Raw genomic sequence first — 16,758 nt, 5'->3', positions numbered from 1 at the left:
TGAGCGTGGTGAGGACTTTAATTCAATCCTAAGGGGTTTTCGCCATTTCTCCACGTGTTTACTCTGTCCAGGATGGAGCAGGATGGGCAGGCTTTTGGCCCACCTAGGTTCAGAGCACTGGCAATCAGGGAAAAGGAGAATAACGTGGATTGTGGGGGGCCTCAGTTACGGCCTGCAGTTCATAGGGGAGCCCTGTGTCCAGCTCCAGGCTCCGTCGGGAAAAAAGCAGGCGGATATCTCCATGTAGGCTTAATCGGCCTGAGCGGGAGCTCCGGAACCTAGGGAAAGACAGTGTGATCAAGGTAAGAATCCAGAACTAGAGAAGCCAGGAAAGATTCTTTTATTCACGGAAGGGATACCTGGATCCTGTCCTTACCTGAGGTGCAGCAAGTAGCAGAGGAGGCGGTGGGTGGGACTAGCATTTCCCTCCTCACCCACAGGCACCAAAAAGAGGCGATGGCGCAAGAAGGTCATGTGGGCAGCAGGCATGTCCGAGAAGTCAAAGGTCACAAGGAACATCTTCACCACAGTCTGGTTGGGGTTAAATAAGGTCTGGGGGCAGGATATTCAAAGTTGGTATAGCCTAAGGGCTGTTTTCTTCTTTCCCCATGCCCAATCCCTCAGAGGACACTCACCACTTGAATGGTGCCCACCTTGGGCACGCTGTAACCCTTCCTCCCCAGGGGATTCAGGTCCACGACACCCTAGGAAAACCAAAGATCCATCAACCAAATTGGGGACCAGTAAAGCCCTGAATACCAGTCTCTCCAAAATCTCATTCTGGACTTGCTGCCACACTAGCCCTGACTTACTTTTAGGTGAAGAACATCTAAGGAATACCTTTCGGCCCCTGCCCCAGTCCCCAATCCCTCCTCCTTCTGAAGTGCTAACTTTGGTGTAAGGTCAAGTCATACCAGGAAGGGGGCCGGGGCATTTTGCTCAGAAACATCAAAGAAGGTGACAGTGACAGGCAGCGTGACATGCTGGGGACAGTAGGACCCACTAGCTCCAATCTCTGCTGTGAAGCCCTCAATGTGGCCAGATGGTGCAAAGCGTCCTCGCAACAATGATTCCTGGTGTTAGAGTGGGGAAAACACATTATGAGACAGATGCCATTATTTTCCTTATCCATCCAAGCCACATTCCACTATCCCACTCCTCCCAGGACCCCCCAATCACAAAGCCCAGGGGGAGCTACCTCAAAGTTGCCCAGCAGGGTACGGCTGACAGCAGGGGTAGGAACAGGGGAGGCACTGAGGGAGCTCAGCAGGCCTGGTCCCTTCCGGAGGCTTCGAAGGGAGCTCCTGGTAGGGGAGGGGACACAATGGGTTGGCTTGAGGAATTCTGGGATTCCTGCTCATATCCTTCGGCTCCACCCTTTGCCACTATCAAGTGGTTCCTGCTCTGGGGTCCCCTACTCTAGTGTTAGAAAGAAGATTACAGACTTTTGTGCCAATTCTCACAGATAGGGTAGAGGGAGAAGCTGGTCACTTACAGCTTCAGGCGACGGGCACCTTTCAGCCTCCGCCCCACGGGACTGCAGTCTCTTGAGTCCTATTGAGAGAAAACATTGAGAAAAGTGGTGGAGAGGAGCTCATCACAAGCTCTCAGAGGAACATCTCCACAGGCCTCCACCATTAATCACACAAATATCCTCTTAGTAGTAGATGAGCTCCTCTACAGGCTTACCAAAACAGGCTCCTTGGGCCCGGGCAGCAGGTGGCTCCAGAAGGGTGTGGCTTTGGCATCAGAACAGTTGGCAGCAGGAGGGTGGCCCAGGGTTCCCCGGCGCCTCCGAGGGGCTGGCCCCTCATCCTCAGAGCTGACATCCAGGGCTTCTCCAGCAGGAAGCAGCCTTCGCTTGGTAGGGCAGGGGCCTGGAGGTCCAGGGCCAGGGGGTGTGTGCTCGGGACTGTGCCCATTGGCAGTGCCAGGGGACTCCCTAGGCCAGGGGCTTCCCCCGTTGCCCACCCGAGCCACTGGGCTCTTACCCCCTATTTGTGCAAGACTGTGCAAATCAGTGTCAAGTGTGTGCAGCTGGCCTGAAGGGGCTGGCCCTGGAGACTCCCCCAGGGACCCCTGTCCCCCTGGATCTGGGGAAGCCCAGTCTCTGGTGTGCAAAGTATTGCAGGAAGCATTTGATGGGAGCCAGGGGGGTCTTCGGGCCCCTGAAGTCCAAGGTGAGGTGGCATTACCTCCCTGTTCCACAACACAGAGGCCATGATGGGAGAAATGCTGGCTGGCCACACCCAGTCCCAGACCCAGTCCCTCTGGGGCCAATAGCCCCACAGTAGATGGTTCTTCAGGGGGTAATCCCTCTCTGGCCCCCAGCCCAGGGCCTCTCTTCAGCTCCCGGGGACCCTCAGTAGGTGGGGCCGGCCGCTTCAGAGCCCTGTGAGGCTCAGAGGCACCAGCTGGAGGGGAAAAGATGGATACCTGGTAGACCCCGGGGGATGCTGCCCCCCCTGCTGGGCTGTAGCCCATGAGCAGGCCACCCTGGAGGGTCCCCTGTCTGACTGGAGGCTGTGAAGGGCCAGCCTCTGGCTCTGAGGATGGAGACGGCTCCGCCTGCACGTGGCGCATGAAGCCCCCCTTGGGTCAGGGGGGCCCCCCCACACGGCCTTTATGCTGGGCCTGGGTTGGGGGGCCTGGGGACATCTGTGCAAGAGAAGAGAAGAAAAGATCAGGGAAATTAATGAGTCTTCTCTTTCCAGCCGAGTTTCAGACCTTCCCTTAACCTGAAGAGGTGACCTTGAGAAATTCCTGGGGATGAAGGTATCCAAATCCCCAGATGGATTAATGGAATACAGAGGCCACTCTTAGAACTTCTGAGAGGATGACATTATTTAGCTCAAGTTTCTTACTGCACCTGCTCCCCACTCCCACTTTCTGGCACTTACCCCGATGAAGGGGCCTCAAGCCTAGATGTGTGTCCCCTCTTCCAGACTGATGCCTTGTTCCCCTAGCTTGCAGTCTGGTCCATGCCTGCTGCACTGGCAAGGTGACTGCCACCATTCCGGGCAGCTCCTGGGTTCAGCTGGACCCTGATGAAAGAACAGACATAAACCAGGATCTGTGGAGTCAGTAGTAAGGGCCCTCCCTGACTGTGGGCTAATAGAGTATACTCCAGGATACCATTCTCCCACACCATGAGCACTTCAGAAGTAAGCTCCAGATCCAGCACCCAGGCTGTAGAGCTGAGCTACCTGAGGAGTCACAGAAAGGTAGGTCTTGGTTCAATGTAAAAAGGAAGTTAAGAAATGAGGCAAAATGAACTATTTGTCAGGGCCACCATCTTGGGGACTCCTGCCCTGAATTGGAGGGGGGATGAAATACCCGCAAGATCCAAGAGATCATGTCAGCTAGCGGGTGGGCAGGGAAATAATTCAGCTCTCTTACTCAAGGCTGTGGAATTGCATAACTCTTTCCCATATGTCTATATGAAAAAGGACAAGTGGCACCCCACAGTGCTAAGGGCAGAGTTCTTGTAGACTGTCACACCCCATTACACTCTCCTCAGAGGCACAAACCTCAGGGTCAGCTCAAAGCCAGCCCGATAGCCTTGAACTCCCAATCTCCCCCAGCAATCTCTTTTTAACAAGAGACAACAAATCCAATCAAAAACAAGTGGCAGGGGAGGAAGGGACACCAGAAGACACTTCCCAGGGCCTGCCCCTCCCCCTAGGCTCTGTGAACTAGAGATAAGGCAGCAGCAGGCAGTCAGCTGGAAGCAACTAGAAGTATCTCCATGCCCCTCCCCCAGGGTTCACATACCTAAAAACACCTATACCCAAACCACTGCTTTTCTGCCAGGGCGCATGATTGTCTTCATGGACTAGTGTACACTCAGGTGCCTATACTAGGGTAAAAAAATTGTCAAGCTGAAAGCCCCCAGGGTCAGCTTTCTCCCTTGGGCAGTAGCTTTTGCTGCCTGCCATCTACAATGCCCTTTCTCCTTCAAGGTGGGCCCTTTGTATGCCTATCCTAGCCATATTCTTCCTCCTTCAAATGCCAACCCTTCCAAAAAATCAGCTCTGGGACTGGGCATGTAGCTCAGAGATATAGCACTTGCCTACTATGCACGAGGCCTTGGGTTCAGTTTCCAGCACTCTAAAATAAATAAATAAAGTACAACAGAAAGTCTGTTCTTTACCCCAGACCATAATCTTCCTCATCTGAGACCTCACCTATGGGAGTGTCACTACCTCATGTAAATATGAGCATCTTCTAGACCAGCCACAGGATTCCTGAAGACATGTCTGTGCCCCACTATCTTACTCATCTCTAAACACAGAGGAAAGCACATGACAGAACTCAAAAAGTGGAATGCTAGCCCCAGAGATTTGGGCAGCAATCCTGACAGTGCAAGGGGAAAACTTCCTGATGAGAAAAGCAGAGAGATTAATTGTATAGGAAGAATCAGCAACAACAGAAGTGGGGGGTGGGAGGTGGGGAGAGAAGAGATATTTGCACTCAGGGATTGAAAACCTTTCCTTTTCAAATTATTCTCATCATTGCATCCTACACTTTCCCATCGCATCAAGTCCTTATTAGAACTGAAATACCTAAGAAAATTCTGGTCCCTTGTGGTGGGTGGTATGGCTGGAAAGGGTGGTACACCAGTGGCAGTGTTGTCAGAGGATACAATGTGCACTCTCATCTCTACCCATCCATTTCTTCATCCAAGCCATACAGGTTCAGAAAGGGTCTTTTCCTTAGCACCCTCACATCCCATGTCACCCAGTTGCCTGCCTGAGCCCTTGCCCTGGGGAAGCCAGGTAATGACATGATGCCCTACTTGACCCTAGCATGCCTGGCATCTGCTCATTACCCCAGAGCCCTTGCAGTTCCTGTCCCATCAATGAGAAGCTGGAAGATTCACTCTCCTGCCACCCAGCCAGTCTGGCTCTAGACCATTGCTTCAAGCTGACTCATGGGGCAGGACTGCAGGGGGGCAGGGCAGGGTAGGCCAAACCTCACCCTCCATCGTGGGGTGGGCAGCAGCTGGCATCAAACAGCTGGGCCAGGCTGTGGCTAGCAAGGACTACAGCTCCCAACATGCCAAGGGAGCAAAACAGAAAAAAACAAGTCCCAGAATACCATGGGATCTGTACCCTCAAACACCTGCTAGGCCAGGGAGGTGACAGAGGTGGGTATTGATATAGGTAGAGCTCCTAGATTAATTCTCCCCTTCCTTCCCTTCAGTGTTAAAGATACCCACTTCTGCTCTGTCTAAGGAGGGTGACAGGAAGGAAAATTCCTACCTATGTGCTTTCCACCCTCATCCTTTGTAAAGAGAACTACTTCTGGCTATTTTATACTTTGTCTCTACAAGCTTGGGAGGTTGTTCTTACAGACCACCACTGTGGGTAGAAAGGTCAACCTCTGCTTTCTCACCAACCCCCTGGCCCCAGCCTAGAGCCCTTCACCCCTAGAGGAGAGGGAGCAGATCTCAGTAACCCTTCCAAACTAAGCCAAGCAGACTCACCTCAGCTTCTGGACGATTCCCCTCCCCTTGCTTAGTCTCCCAGGTCCTTTCCTCCCCATACCCTGGGACAGGCCCCATAACCTACTGTGGCTTCGGAGATTTGCTCTTTCCCCTTAGCACACACTCACCCCGCTCCCAAATTGGCTCCGCTGCGGTGGCCGCTGCTCCGGGCCCTTCCGTCCTGTCCCGGTCCCACCCCTCGATCCTCGGTCCTCCCTGCCACGGGCCCCCAACCCAGACAAAGGGTAGCTCAGGCTGAGCCCTGCTCTGCGAGGCTCTTCCTAATCAGCTTCGTGTGCAATACTAGCGGACCCTCGCGCCCGCAGCCCCCCAGCCGCTGTTGCGCCCCTCCCCGCGCAGATCCCTCCCCGGGGCCACCCCGGCTCCGCGCCGCCGACTCCGCTGCCCCTCTGACTCACAGGCCATTTCCTACCAGCTGATGGGGCCGCCCGCCCCGCCCAGCGCCCCACCACCCCCGCCGCTGCCGCCACGCCCCCTAAGACCACGCCCCCTGAGCAGCAACCATGCTCATTGGCTTATAGGAGGCCAGCCTCCCTGCGATCCTGAGTGTAAGTCACGCCCTCTACTGTAGGTGCACGCCTATTGGTCCACAAGGGGGCAGGCCTACCCACGGTCGCCCCGCCCATCTCCTTAACTCCTCAGCTGCCAAAGCAACTCCTGTCCTGCCATTTAACCCTTTCAAAGGTGCAGGCCTCACACTTCTCAACCCTCCTCCCCCATCCTTCCTGTTCCGAGACTGATTAACAGAAAGTCACAGCGCTTTCACATACGCAATTCAACAACCCCCCAAATCAGCCTGCTCTTCTTACACCAGACCCTACCCCCAAATATACCCATTCCCATTCTACTCTCCCCACATTCCAAACCAGAGCTCAAAGCCATAGGACTGCTGGAGCCCAGGAAGCTTGATGCCAGAGCAGAAGATCTAATTTAATACCCTATCTTCACCGTGCTGAGAAATGGTATTCATCCTTTTCCTACAGCTAATTTATGTTCCTTTGCCTTTGTTAGAGGGGTCCAAGGACTCCTGATTTAAGGGTAAATTTTAATTTCAGGAACCTAGGTATTATTCTTCGTGTCTCTGAACTCCTAATCCGAGATCAGGCTGCCCCATCCCAGTTGCCAGCACTTTTTGCTCACAAGTCCATATTCAAAGAGCAGAGCACATTAGGAAGCAGGATAGGAGGGCTTCTGCCCAGAGCTAAGGAAATGAGCCCAACTCTTGTGATGGAGCTTATCCTCATGACTCACAGCTCCCTCGAAACTCCCAATCCTCCCCTTGAGTCACTGGGCCTCAGGCCCTATCCCAGATCTAGCTAAGTAAAGTGGCAACAGAAAAAGCATCTCTAACCCTGTCCTCCTATTCTTTAAATGACCAGGATGGAAACCTCTGCAAGAATTGGGTGTTCAAAGACTTTTTAGAGGACCTTTTCTAGAAGCAACCTAAGAAAATGGATAGATCTGTCTAGCTCACCCTCTGAACTTATCAGGAAGTCATACAGGTTATCAGAAATCAGTCAGGATTCTTCTGTCATCCACAGAAGTAGGAGGCAAACATAAAAGCCAAAAGAAGTAAAGTCCATTATTCTACAGTTGAGAGGCAACGAAAAGCCTTAGGTTCTTGTTTCTACTTTATTGTGAGCTACCCAAGACCATCAGGTTGTCGCCAGACAGTAAAAAGAAGCTGTCCTTCCCTATTTGCTCTTTTTGCTTTAGACTTAAGGGGGCAAGCAAGTGACAGTTCTTTTAGGCTCCCTTCTCCTTACCTCAGATGAGGGGAAAGCCCTGAAAAAGAACCTAATTCCCCTAGACTGACTTCCTTGCTGGCTGGTTCCCTAATATTAAGGAATAGGATTAAAGAAATTCTTAACACCCTGACCAAAATTGCAGAGTAAAACCTTACTGGGAAGACAGGTAGAGATACAGAACAGTGTAGTAAAGGAACAATCCCTCAGCAACCCCATCTTGTTCTACCTCATTGCCACTACCATTTGGCCTGGCCTTACATACCCTACAAAGGCCAGGGAACAGTAACTCATGGAGAAGTATCAAAGATGTTCTAGGCCTCTGTATGCTCTGGGAAACATGGCATGGTAAAATCAAGAGGTCTTATGTCCTAAAATTGACCTTGCCTTTCTTTTTCCTTTTAATTAGCAGTTATCACAAACTGACCTATGTCCTTTCTCACAAACATATACCGATTTTTCTTTTCCTTTATTAGATGAAAGCTCCACAAGAACAGCAAGCTTATCTGTCTTTTGTCCATGGTCATATTCTCAGGGTCAACATCTCAGAGCCTGAGACTTAATAGGTCTTCAATAAACATTGGCAAAGAAAAACAATGTGTGCAGGGCTGGTGAATAATAATCAGATATGGATTCTAACTTCTTTTCTTTCACTATGAGACCTGGGAAATCAGTCTCTTTGGCCATAAATTTCCAACTCTGTAAAATGAGGGATTTGTATAAACAATGACCACTGAAGGCCTTTACAACTCTGGCCTTATAATTCTAATGACTGTTGTTCACTCATGTCCACTTCAGAGGATGAACCCAATTATCTGAATGCCCTGCAGCTTTCACCAAAGCAGAAAGGCTGTGTACTCCAGCCTCAGCAGCAAACTGATGCCCTTTCTCTTCACGCCCCACCCACTCACACAAAATGCCCCAGTCCTGAGGAAGCTGGAGTGAGTCTACCCTAGGCCCGCCCTCTCTGAGAGACTGTCTGGGAAGCAGTGTTGCCATAGCAATCAGTTCCTCTTCAAAAGGCTTCAGTTTGCCCTCCTTTACCCCACCCTACCCACAGCTTTGTCTGGCCTCAGCAGCCCCCCGCCCCAGCCAGTCTCTCAGCTACTGGGTGGTTGTATGGAAGACTGGCTTAGGGCCCCTTTCAGCAATACTGTCACACTCATTCAGTCACGGTGTGGAAAGCAGCCCTTTCCCACCCTCTCCCAGCCAGCAGAAGCAAAAAGACCTCTGGCATTATTTCAAGTCCCCCATAAGGAAGCAGAGGAGCTCCCCCAACCCCGCATCAAGAGGACTAGGTCCTACTTCTGACAATTTCCAATCCAAGAGTATGAGGAGCCACTCCCTTTTCCTCCCCTAGCTGAGGCTGGAACCTCACATCCCTTCCAAGGTTAGGCTTACAATAGCAGCCTACCCCTGAAAAGACAAATCAAAGATCCTCAGTACTCCTTACTTCTTCCCTCCCTCCCAGAGAAGCCCAGAATTCCTGAGGGCCCTAGGATTCCCCGCCCCAGAGGAAGGACAAGGATGGGGAAAATCAGTTACTGACAAGCAGTAAAATGTGGCTACCAGTCACTTGTAAATCAGTTGGCAGAGACCTTGGTGGTAGTAGTGGGATGGGATCTGAACCTTGTTGCTGGTTACTGTGGTCTCTGGTCATGGAGTACAAAGTCCCAGGCAGGGCAAAGATCCTAGACGGGCAAGGACCAGGGCAGGCCCCAGGGTGAGGAAGGAAGTGGGAAATGAGCACACCCAAGAGCTTAAGGGCAGGGCAAAGTGGGGGAGGGGGGATAGAGACCAAGGCAGGCTTCTGGGAGGAACAGGAACAAGGGTTGGGGGTTGACAGAAACCCCATGGGGGAAGGGTCTCCGGGGGACATCAGCTAGGGGAAGAAATCCCTGTCTCAGCCCCACAGATCCAAGATAGACTAAGAAGACAGTCACATAAGACCTGGTGGCAGCCGGATCTGGCTGCTTCTCTAGTACCCAGGCCATAAGATAGGAATTAAGCAGCCAGGAGCACTACAAACTAGTTTCTTCAACCCCAACTAAATCCATCACCCTCACCCCTAGAACACAAAACACAAGTGTCTTCCTGAAGTCCCTACAATGCCTTAGACTGTTAAAGTACCAGTGGTTCTCCTGTCGTGGTTCTCCAGTCTCGACTGGGCCTACAACCCTTCTCCTCACACAGTGCTCCCAGACGCATCCCCTCTTCCTCCACATAGTCCCCTCAGACCCTTCCACACTCTGGACCACCAGTCCTTCTTCATCACCAGTCCTCTTCCCCTAAAGGTCTTCCAAATCCCCTCCCCCTCATGTATCCCCACTAACTCTCCACATCAGACAGCGACCTCGCCCCCTAACGTTGTGCTTCCCACCTCCACAAAGCACTCTCGCCCTTCCCCCACATGGGTCCCTGGATAATGCCTCCTTGCCTTAACTGCTCCCCTAACTCCGCGTCCAACCCCCACGCAATCTCCAGATTCTCTTCATCCCTAACGGTGCCCCCCGCCCACCTCCTGTCTGGTCAAGCGCACCCTCGTCCTTGTCTCTTCTTTCTCGCGTACCCCGCCCCACACCTGTAGTTCCGTGGGTCCCGTTGCACTTGAGGAGGTAATAGATTGGGGCAGTTATTGAGCAGCTCTAGCTGCAGCCTCGGCCTGCAAACCTCCCCACTTTGGCCAGAGCTCCGCCCCCACAACAGGCCGGCCCACCCTCTCCCTTGTCCCAGCTCCCACCTTCCCAGGGCTTGTCCCCTTTCCTCGTTTCTTTAATCCCTCAGGCTCCTCCCCAGTAACCCAGGCCCCGCCCTCCATGGCCCCTCCCCCTTCTCGTCTTCTTTGCATTTCCCCAGGATCCTCCGCTTTCCCCAGGCCCCACCCTGATTCCGCCTCCTTTTAGTCTCTCCGGCTTTCACCGAGACCCTCCCTCTCAGAGTAGTCCAGCCTGGCAGAATCCCCGCCAGACCCCTTCCACCACCAGCCCCCACCGATCTCTGAGGCATTCTTCGCCCGCCCCTTCTTTCTCTGGCCTCACCCAGGCGCTCAGGCTCCAGCCCGGATCCGCTGCCTCTGATTGGCGGCGGAGGCCCCAATGGATGACGAAGGAGACAAAGTGATGGCTGCAGGTCGCCTGAGTTCCCACCCCAGCCACGTGCGGCTTCTGTGATGACAGGTCTAGAGGGGCGGGGCTTTGGTCAGCCGGCTGCAAGCCCTAGCTGACTCGACCCAGACGCGGGTGGGGACCCGGAACCCGGGACAAAGCGCAAGCCTGAGGGCTCCGAGACCTGCTTGGACTCTCTCGAGCTTTCTTGCTGGCGTGAGCAGCCTGCGAAATTTGAAACTTTTTGTAGGGATGTCTGGGTTAGCAAGTGCGTTTCCCCGAATGGGATACGTCAGTGTGCATGGTAATGTAAGAAATTTCCGGGGTCTGTGAAAATAGGGGAATCGGTGGTGGAGTTTCAGGCTTCTGAAGCCTACGATGTGCGGGCGGACCTAGTTTCTTGCAGGGGAGCTAAGGGTCAGATCTTTATCTGTTGAGGTAAAGGAGATCTGTGGGTTTTACAAGTATAAGTATTAATACGGGGTTAGGGGGGTCTGCAATTGCTAGGGAAAGTGGGTGTTTCCCCTTGTACAGGTGTTGAGTGAAGTTTGTGACTATTACAGATGTTCTGAAGTTTAATTAGCCCTTAAGTCCTCTTCTCGCCTACCTAGTTATAGCAAGGTAGCGAGACGCTTCCCAGATACCGATAGATGGCAGCACAGGACTCTTGCAAAACAGCCTAGACAGCAGATTTGGGGCTTCTTGAAGGAGCCAACCGGGAAGAGGGTCGGGATCCAACCTACTCAAGTTCTGAGGTTCTGAAAGTCTCAGATTCTTTTGGTTCTGTGACTTTCTATGAGTATTTAACTTAAACTGCTGGTCTAAGCGTCAATAGTGTGCCAGGCGCAAAAAAGAAAGAAAAAGGCATTTCTCTGCCCTTAAGGAATTTTTTGTGTAGACAGAACGTTATCTATAGATAAAGCCAGAAGGGTTTTATGTGTGAAAAAAGCATAGGGTTTGAAATCACCTGTGTTGCTTTCCGAACTTTGGGTATTTGCTTGTGGGTAGATTAAATTTTTTTTAATAAACTCTAAATTTTAGAACAATTTTAGATTTACAGAAAATTTGTGAAGAAAGCATAGAGTTTCCATATACACTCCAATTCAGTTTCCCCTATTATAGGTTCATTTGTCATAATTAATGAACCAAGCCGAGTGCGGTTGTGCACTACTCTAATAACAGTGACTCTGGAGGCTGGAGGCAGAAAGATCACAAGTTCTATGGAAGCCTGAATAACTTTAGTGAGCCCCTCAGTAACTGTTATGGTTTGGATATTAGGGGTCTCCCTGGAAGCTCAGTATTAATGCAGGAATGTTCTTAGGTGAAATGACTGAATTGTGAGAGCTGTAACCTTTTCAGTTCATCCCAGTTTGAATAGATCAACTGGGTGCTAACTGTAGCCAGATGGAGGAGGTGGGTCGTTGGTAGCATGTGGTGGAAGGGTTCATCTTCCTTGCAGCGCCTTCTCTGCTTCCTGGCCATCATGAACAGAGCAGTGCTCCACCATTAAGCCTTTCTGCCTCATCTTGGGCCTAGAGCGAGGTAGTCAAGGACATGAACTAACCCTCTGAAACTGTGAGCCAAAATATACTTTTCTTCTTCTAAATAGTATTACCTTTAAGTCTATATTTTATTAAAATTTCCTTTGTTTTGCTGGGTACAGTGGCACAGGCCTGTAATCCCATGGCTTGGGAGGCTAAGTCAGGAGGATATTGAGTTCAAAACCAGCCTGAGTAGCTTAGTGAGGCTCTAAGCAACTCAGCAAGACCCTGTCTCTAAAATTAAAAATATATGTATAAAAAAAGACCTGGGGATATGGCTCAGTGGTTAAAAAAAAAAGAATTTCCTTTATTTTTACTGTATGTCCTTTTTCTTTGCCAGGATCCCACCCAGGCTAGCAAACATTACAGTATGTGGCTATCATGTCTCCTTAGTCACAGTCTCTCAGACTTCCTTGGTTTTGATGACCTTGAGAATTTTGATGAGTACTGGTCAAGAATTTTGTAGATGGTCCTTCAATGGGCATTTGTCTGTTTTTCTCATGATTATGTTACAGAGCTGGGACCTTCTCAGAAACTGAGGCAGTGCAAAGGCCCCCACTTCAACCTGTAATTCTTTGGATCAAATCAGAAAGATGTCAAACATATTGCTCAGAGTAAGTCATATGTTTATTAGAAGGGATAGGAAAGGGGAAAGGGGTACACTTTCAAGGATGAGTGTGGATTCTCTGAGAGAGGAGAGGAACAAAGTGCCTCTCCTGCCCTCCAGTTTTTTGAGGGTCCCAAGAAGTTTCTAGACACTCCCACACAGGTTCACCTCTTGATTTTTGACTGACAGCAAGATGACATCACACTTTTAAGTCCCTACTGCCATGACCTTTCTAGGTCACTTTGGTTCATGCTGACTGGTTCTAATTGGAACCTGTTCGTAGGGGAGGAATTATCCTTATCTCCCTGAATTCAGGTGTTTGGTCTGTGAAAGGGTCATAAAAGTCCCCCTCCACCCTTTAGGGTAACTTGTGTTCTTATAGACATTAGGTTTTTTTTTTTTTTTTTAGTCCTTTAATTTTTTTATTGTCGTGGATGAACCTTTATTTTATTCATTTATTTATATGTGATGCTGAGAATCAAACCAAGTGCCGCACAAATGTGAGGCAAGTGATCTATCACTGAGCCACAACCCCAGCCCCCTTATAGACATTATTTCAGGCCTGTATTTCTCTTACAGATAACAAGTAGTTTGCTGAGGAATGTGCCATATCCTGTTCACTTAAACCAGGCAGAGCTGCAGATAAATTGCTTCTTGGAAAAGAAAGCATGGGGATGTCAGCACAGTAGGCTCATTTTATAGAATTATTCACTTAACTTCATGTTCCCACCACTCAGATCTGTCTGTCCCATATCAATTAGACTGGGGTTATGAGTTTTGTGGAGACCACAAAGGTAAAAGTATTACTTTTATTACATCATCACATCATGTCACATCATAGAGGTAAAGTGCCAGTGTCTGTGGTGTATATATGGTATATTTGGAAACACAGACAATATACTTTGTGTTGCAATCTTTTTTATTTTGGAACAAAAATTTAAGGGTGTAGTTTTAAAAAATCTCTTAATTAGTTATCTTGTATATTCAAATATATATTTATAACATAAGCCGCACTTTTTTTTTTTTTTTTTTTTTTTGGTGGTGGTACTGGGGATCAAACCTAGGGGTGCTTTACCACTGGGATACATTCCCTAACCTTTTTTATTTTTTCTATTTTGATACAGGGTCTTGCTAAATTGCTGAAGCTGATCTTGAACTTTAATCCTCCTGCCTCATCCTGTTGAGTTGCTAGAATTACAAACATGCACCATCTGGCCCAGCACAATTTCTTTTTCATAATATTTTCAAAATTGTAATTGACACATAATCAATTTCTTTCTTCCTTCCTTCTTCTTTCCTTCCTTCCTTCCTTTCTTTCCTTCTTTCCTTCCTCCTCCCTTCCTTTCTTTCTTTCTATGTGTGGCACTTGAAATTGAACCACCCAGGGTCTCATATGTGCTAGGCAAAGGCTCTACCATTGAGCTACATCCCCAGCCCTTTATATTTTATTTTGAAACAGGGACTTGCTAAATTGCTCAGGCTGGTCTTGAATTTTCAATCCTCCTGCCTCAGCCTCCCTAATCTCAGGGATTATAGACAAGTTGCCACCATATCCAGAGAAGAATAAGAAGAAGGAGAAGAAATATACTAGGCATACAGAAAGTTATAAAGAATAGCCGAGGGGCTGGGGTTATGGCTCATCAGTAGAGTACTCACCTAGCATGTGCCAGGCCCTGGGTTTGATCCTTGGCACCACGTAAAAATAAATAAAATAAAGGTATCGTGTCTAACTACAACTAAAAAATAAATATTAAAACAAAAAAGAATAGCCAAGCATTGTAGTGCCCACCTATAATCCTAGTGATGTGGGAGGCTATGGCAGAAGGGTCCCAAATTTGAGGCCAGCTACAGCCATTTTGCAAAAACAACAACCACAAAAAATTATAAAGAATACTAAAATTTAAAAAAAACAAGAAAAAAAAATTTATCACAGATTTATCAAATCTTAGTTTCTAAATTTCTTTTCATTTTTTTGTAGTTATAGATGGACAGAATGCTTTTATTTTGTTTATGCAGTGCTAAGGATCAAGCCCAGTGCCTCACATATGCCAGACTAGTGTTCTGCCACTGAGTTATAGCCCCAGCCCAGATCTTAGTATTTTATCACATTTGCTTTAAATTCTTTTTTTTTTTAAGATAGAGAGAGGAGAGAGAGAGAGAATTTTTTTAATATTTATTTTTTAGTTTTCAGCGGACACAACATCTTTGTTTGTATGTGGTGCTGAGAATCGAACCTGGGCCGCACGCATGCCAGGCGTGCACGCTACCGCTTGAGCCACATCCCCAGCCCAACTTTAAATTCTCTTTTATTTATTTATTTATTTATTTTGAGATTGAACACTACTCTTTTTTTTTATTGGTTGTTCAAAACATTACAAAGCTCTTGACATATTTCATACATTAGATTCAAGTGGGTTATGAACTCCCATTTTACAGCAGATGGGGTAGAGAGAGAAGATGGGAGGAGAGGGGAGGGGGTATAGTAAAGGATAGGAAAGGTAGCAGAATACAACAGTTACTAATATGGCATTATGTAAAAATGTGGATGTGTAACCGATGTGATTCTGCAATTTGTATTTAAATTCTCTTTTAAAGAAATCAGCGAAGCTAGGAGCTTTGGCCTTTGCCTGTAGCCCCAGCAACTCCACAGGCCGAGGCAAGAGGGTGGCAAGTTCCAGGCCAGCCTAAGCAATTTAGAAAGCCCCTCATAAACTTATCGAGACCCTGCTCAAACAAAAAAATAAAAAGTGTTGGTGATGTAGCTCAGTGGTAAAGTGCCCCTGGGTTCAATCCCCAGAACTACAGAAAAATGGATAAATAAATAAATAAGATTAAAGAAATTAGTATTTCAGATCAAGTTAAACCCTTTAAGTACTCCTCCCTAGTCTCTTTCCTATCATTTTTCACCTTCTGTCTGAGAAATAACTACTATCCCAAATTGGTATTTATTTTGTTTATGTACTTAAACAATTTTATTGCTTAATATACACATAAGTCTATTGAAACATAGCCCCCCTTTGAAATTAAAATCTCCAAATTGTTTTAACTTCTGAACTTCCTCATACTGAGAATGGATGTTGAGGGAGGCTGGCCTTAAGGGGCACCTGGGAACCTGAGAGAGTGACACATTTCCTAGCTAAATCTATACATGTATGTTTCCTGCCTTTTGTCCCACTGTGCCCCTGAGTCTGATAAGACAGAGAATTGAAAAAGGAAAAAGTCTCTTTTATATTTCTTGAAGCCAGCTTTTTTTTTCCCCTTGCCAAAACTGCCTCCTGAGTTTTTAGTGGAGTAGAACAAGGAGTCAAATCTCTTGCCCCCTCTTTCACATTGGGCATAAACCTGTTGACAGAATTGCTGAGTCACAGGGCATGTGTAAGCTCAGCTTCAGTAGATGTTGTATTGTAGGGACAGAGGAGGCAAGGCACTGAAGATAGCAGGAAACAGTTTTATTTGGCTGCAGCCAGGCTCAGAGGGCACAGCTTTTGCTGTAATCAATTAATCTCCTGAACCCTGAGTTCAGGTAGTTTCAGAGTTTTATACCCAGCATGTAAGGGGAGGGGCTCAGAAGTTCACATAAAAGCAGCTTTTTTTTTTTTTTCCCACTGTTTTGGGCAAGTTAACCCTTCAAGGACAACATCTAAGAAAGGGAGAGCTTCCTCCCCTTTCTTTCCTCCCCCTGCCCATTGTTACCATGGAGCTCAGTTGGTAACTTACCTTTAAAATGTAGACATCTTTGTGAAGTCCCAGCTCAAGGCCAGAGGCCTTGTTTGCACATTTCTACAAACGACTATACTGGATATATTTGTGAAAAACTAGTAAGGGGATGTCCAGCACCTGGAGTTCTGGTATCTTCCCTGCCAATGGCCAAGTAAAACTGGGCGACATGAAAATAGGAAGTTTATCTACATTGAACTCTTTTGCATAGACTCTTTTGCTGACATTCCTAAAATCAGACATGGTGAAGATTTCTAGAGAAGCTCAGTTAAGACTTTTCTGTGGAGAAAGGGGGTGCCACTTCAGTTGCCCACATATTTTCTGAAGAGATTGTAATAGTTCCAACTCCTATAGCAATATATAAGAGGTCTAGATACTGCACATCCTTGCAAACTATTTTTTAACTTTTTTGGGGAGGTGGGGTTCAATGGGGATTGAACCCAGGGCCTTGCACTGTAGTGGCACTCCCTCCTCCACAGAAAAATCTTAATTAAGCTTCTCTAGGGACCCTCACCAAATCTATTCTTAGACTATC

The 16,758-nt window shown here is 48.2% G+C and overlaps 1 protein-coding gene and 1 long non-coding RNA gene across 10 annotated transcripts; one reads left to right on the top strand and one right to left on the bottom strand.

The window, feature by feature from the left end:
• On the bottom strand, positions 1 to 10,415 carry Atosb (atos homolog B). 8 transcript variants are annotated; one of them, XM_046457348.2, is made up of 10 exons: positions 5,617 to 5,821; positions 2,901 to 3,044; positions 1,992 to 2,658; positions 1,690 to 1,877; positions 1,496 to 1,554; positions 1,199 to 1,304; positions 915 to 1,073; positions 636 to 704; positions 377 to 552; positions 1 to 278 (listed from the first exon to the last, which is right to left on the bottom strand). In XM_046457348.2, the coding sequence occupies exons 3-10, from the start codon at positions 2,581 to 2,583 to the stop codon at positions 125 to 127; spliced, it is 1,503 nt and encodes a 500-aa protein (XP_046313304.1). In that variant the 5' UTR covers positions 2,584 to 2,658; positions 2,901 to 3,044; positions 5,617 to 5,821; the 3' UTR covers positions 1 to 124. The 8 variants fall into 8 exon arrangements, with proteins under 8 accessions (XP_046313304.1, XP_046313305.1, XP_046313301.1 ...); XM_046457349.2 differs by having other exon boundaries at positions 1,690 to 2,199; positions 2,437 to 2,658; positions 5,617 to 5,820; XM_046457345.2 differs by lacking the exon at positions 5,617 to 5,821 and adding an exon at positions 10,293 to 10,415 and having other exon boundaries at positions 1,690 to 2,658.
• A 26-nt stretch (positions 10,416 to 10,441) lies between these two features.
• On the top strand, positions 10,442 to 15,552 carry LOC124101370 (uncharacterized). 2 transcript variants are annotated; one of them, XR_009226447.1, is made up of 3 exons: positions 10,442 to 11,933; positions 12,415 to 12,513; positions 13,631 to 15,552. It is a non-coding gene; the product is annotated as an uncharacterized LOC124101370 (long non-coding RNA). The 2 variants fall into 2 exon arrangements; XR_006854593.2 differs by having other exon boundaries at positions 10,443 to 10,662.
• The last annotated feature ends 1,206 nt before the right edge of the window (positions 15,553 to 16,758 follow it).

Source organism: Marmota monax, unplaced genomic scaffold (assembly GCF_021218885.2).
Source record: "Marmota monax isolate L192 unplaced genomic scaffold, Marmota_monax_Labrador192_F-V1.1 WCK01_AAM20220418_F8-fsc00069, whole genome shotgun sequence".
NCBI classification, from domain to species: domain Eukaryota; kingdom Metazoa; phylum Chordata; class Mammalia; order Rodentia; family Sciuridae; genus Marmota; species Marmota monax.
The sequence above is the reverse complement of the archived record's forward strand: the minus strand, read 5'-3'. Positions and strand labels throughout refer to the sequence as shown.

Bases quoted from the DNA above. Each gene is read 5' to 3' on its own strand.
- Atosb (XM_046457345.2), bottom strand. From the start codon at position 2,583: ATGCGCCACGTGCAGGCGGAGCCGTCTCCATCCTCAGAGCCAGAGGCT. The intron at 553-635 runs GTGAGTGTCCTC...TCCTGCCCCCAG, and splicing joins AGGTGGGCACCATTCAAGTG to ACCTTATTTAACCCCAACCA. The intron at 279-376 runs GTAAGGACAGGA...GTCTTTCCCTAG, and splicing joins TGCTACTTGCTGCACCTCAG to GTTCCGGAGCTCCCGCTCAG.